Source organism: Elaeis guineensis, chromosome 5, assembly GCF_000442705.2.
Source record: "Elaeis guineensis isolate ETL-2024a chromosome 5, EG11, whole genome shotgun sequence".
Taxonomy (NCBI): domain Eukaryota; kingdom Viridiplantae; phylum Streptophyta; class Magnoliopsida; order Arecales; family Arecaceae; genus Elaeis; species Elaeis guineensis.
Window position 1 is genome coordinate 132428999 of NC_025997.2, and position 2786 is coordinate 132431784.

Here is a 2786-nt window from a genome sequence, read left to right on the forward strand (position 1 = left end):
CAAGACACAAAACCTTCCAAAATCCAATTTGAATGCAAACACTTCTATTTTACGCATTCGCAGACATACCTTCTGCTGGTTTCCAAGTCTACCATCTTTCCAACGACTTTTTTTTTTTTTGGACTACTAAAGCTGATAAGTTGAAAGTTTCCAACCTATCCTCGTAGATATGGCTCCACCGATATCAACTCCTAACCTAGGAGGTCTCGTACATATGGCTGGATGTGGTCCACCAACATCAATACCTAACCTATGGGGTTAGATCTTTAGAAGAAACTCGAATTTGACCAACGCCTAATGCACGAGACCGGATCTTGAGGGGAGGCACATGTTTGACAATGCAAAGACATGGGGAAAAAACGGAGAGAGTTCCGGAGAAAGAATGCATTGAATCGTTTGAATCACGGTAATCGACACGAGTACATAAAACTTCTTGAACAGCACCACTGGTTGTTGATGAATTAGAGGATCAACCTTTGGTCCTGAATCAAGGATACAATATCCAAGCCATCCAAGTGGCACCATCATGATCTAATCAAGAATTCGACTCCGCAAACTGATATACAGACATCAATGGTAATACGAAGGTATGAATAAATACGTATCGGATGATCTGAGCTAGCACTATGATAACACACCAGACCGGCGCCATGTAAGCTCTCACCTTGAGCTGCCCCCACCTCATTCACGATCAGCTATCCGATCCGCCCCAGAAGTTACCCAGAAGCTCCCCAAGAACGCCTTAGCCGCATCCAGGCTCGGGAAATAGGGCGGCTCCAAGAACATGTGCGATAGCGAATCCAACGACTCCGACGGCAGGGACAGGGCTTGGTTGCAGCTCGCCTCCAAGCTCCCAACGACGGCCACGATCAACTGCCGGTATGCGAAGAAGAACCTCTTCACCGCCGCTTCGATCGCCAAAAGCGCCTGCAGCAGACCGATCCTCCCATCCTCGCCCCTCCTCCGGCTGTGGAACAACCTCATGGCCGCTTCCTGAACCCGGGGCCCGCCGCTGGGGTCCACCTCCACCCCGAGAATCCATGGCACCATTCGCTTCAGATCCCTGGAGCCACTCGTGACACGGAGCAGAGCGCTCGACCGGAAGCAGAACGCCTCCGATCCGGAGGCGGCGCGGATCCGGAGCTGGCTCTTGAGGCGGAGGAAGTCGTTCGGGTCCATCAGCAGGTGGAGGTCCTCCACCTCCGCCAGAAGCTTCCACACCCGCTCCAGGAGCCAGCAATCGCTCGCCGCTTTCTCCCAATCCTTCCCCTCCATCCTCTCTCCTATCCGTTCCAACAGCTCCCGGGCGGCGAAGATCCACGATTCCAGAATCTGGTGGGCGGTGAAGACCGTCTGGTTCTCTTGATTCTTGGACTCCATCGGGCTTTTCTTGAGGGAGTGCAGATCCGAAGGCCGGACGACGATATCGTACTCGAGGACGGGCTTTCCGGCGAGGTTGGGCTCGCCCAGTCCAAGGGTGAAGGGGCATCGGTGCATCTGGCTCTCGATCTGGAAGAGGATTTTAGAGGCCACGTCCTCCGATTTCTCCCATATGGCTAGCCTCGGAAGCAGGCTCGCCGCGCTCGTGCGGCTTACGACGGTGGACGTCCCAGGGAGCTGCCAGACCTCCTGAGAGCTCTGTTCTCGAGACAAGACCCCCCTGGATGAGCTGAGTTCCGCCACCGGCACCCCGCGGCCGAGCTCCTCCTCTTCGCAGAGGGTGGCGATGAGCTCGATCTGCCGAGCGGCAAGGGACTCGAGCCGCCGCTTCCACTCCCGGCGGTTCGCATATGGCCGCGGATCCGATAGGGTGATAGAGATGAACCGGAAGCTGATCTCCAAGGCCTGCAGGGTCGGTTTGAGGATGGATTCGTTCTTCCACCCGGGGAAATTTTTGGAGTTCCAGAGCTTGGAGAGCTCTGGAAGGAGGAGGTACTGCTCGTAAGCGCAAGTAGCGGAGGCGCCTTGGATTTGTGGTGAAGAGGTAGCGGAGAGGCATGGATTTCTGTGCGATCTAGCGGGTATCCCGGTTGTTGCCATATTTCCTGTTTTCCGCTCCAAATCGATCATCAGCGACGTGCGAGAATGAAATTAGGGAAGATCCGATAGAAAGCTGACCGTGGATCGCAACGAAGAGAAGTCCTTTTTTTTTTTTTTGGTAAATAAGTATTTGCTTTGCTTGGATGAAGAGATGGAGTATATATAGGCAGCGGCAGTGGGAAGGCGGTGGGAAGTGGGAACGGGGAAGACGTGGGGAAGCAGGGTGACGCTCGGAAATTTTGAAATGCCCAGGCAAAAAGGGAGACGAGAAATATATAAAAATTGGGAGAGAGCTTATCCAAACACCCGACTCTTTTGTCCGAACACGCCTTCTGGGACTACCGGCCTCCTTCCTTGCACCGACATATCTTTGTTTTTCAATATTATTGGCATAAAATCTCTATATTTACAGATCCACCGTTAAAAGCCCAGGGATGCAATCCATTTTAGCAGGCCTGATGCGGGCTGCCTCCCTTGTTCTAGAACAATGGCCCCCGGTATTATTTTTGCCCGACGGACACCTCTTTGCAAAATAATATTCAAATTTCGACGACTTCTATGTTGGTTTCTAGTGTAACGACTGGTAGGTGATTCAAGGGACCGGATGGCAAGACTGTGCCTTTTGGGAAGGAGTGGAAACTGGATATTGAAATGCATATATATAATATAATATAATGAAGCAGCAGTACCATTGTTAATTATCTCATCATTTCTTTGCAATACTAGGAAATTTAGTGGGCCGTTAG

At 52.0% G+C, this 2786-nt stretch overlaps 1 protein-coding gene across 1 annotated transcript; it reads right to left on the minus strand.

Moving 5' to 3' along the window:
* Window positions 1-349: 349 nt before the first annotated feature.
* Window positions 350-2246, minus strand: LOC105046252 (nematode resistance protein-like HSPRO1). Its single transcript, XM_010924786.4, has one exon. It carries the CDS (start codon window positions 2068-2070, stop codon window positions 682-684), a length of 1389 nt encoding a protein of 462 aa, XP_010923088.1. The 5' UTR covers window positions 2071-2246; the 3' UTR covers window positions 350-681.
* Between the last annotated feature and the right edge of the window lie 540 nt (window positions 2247-2786).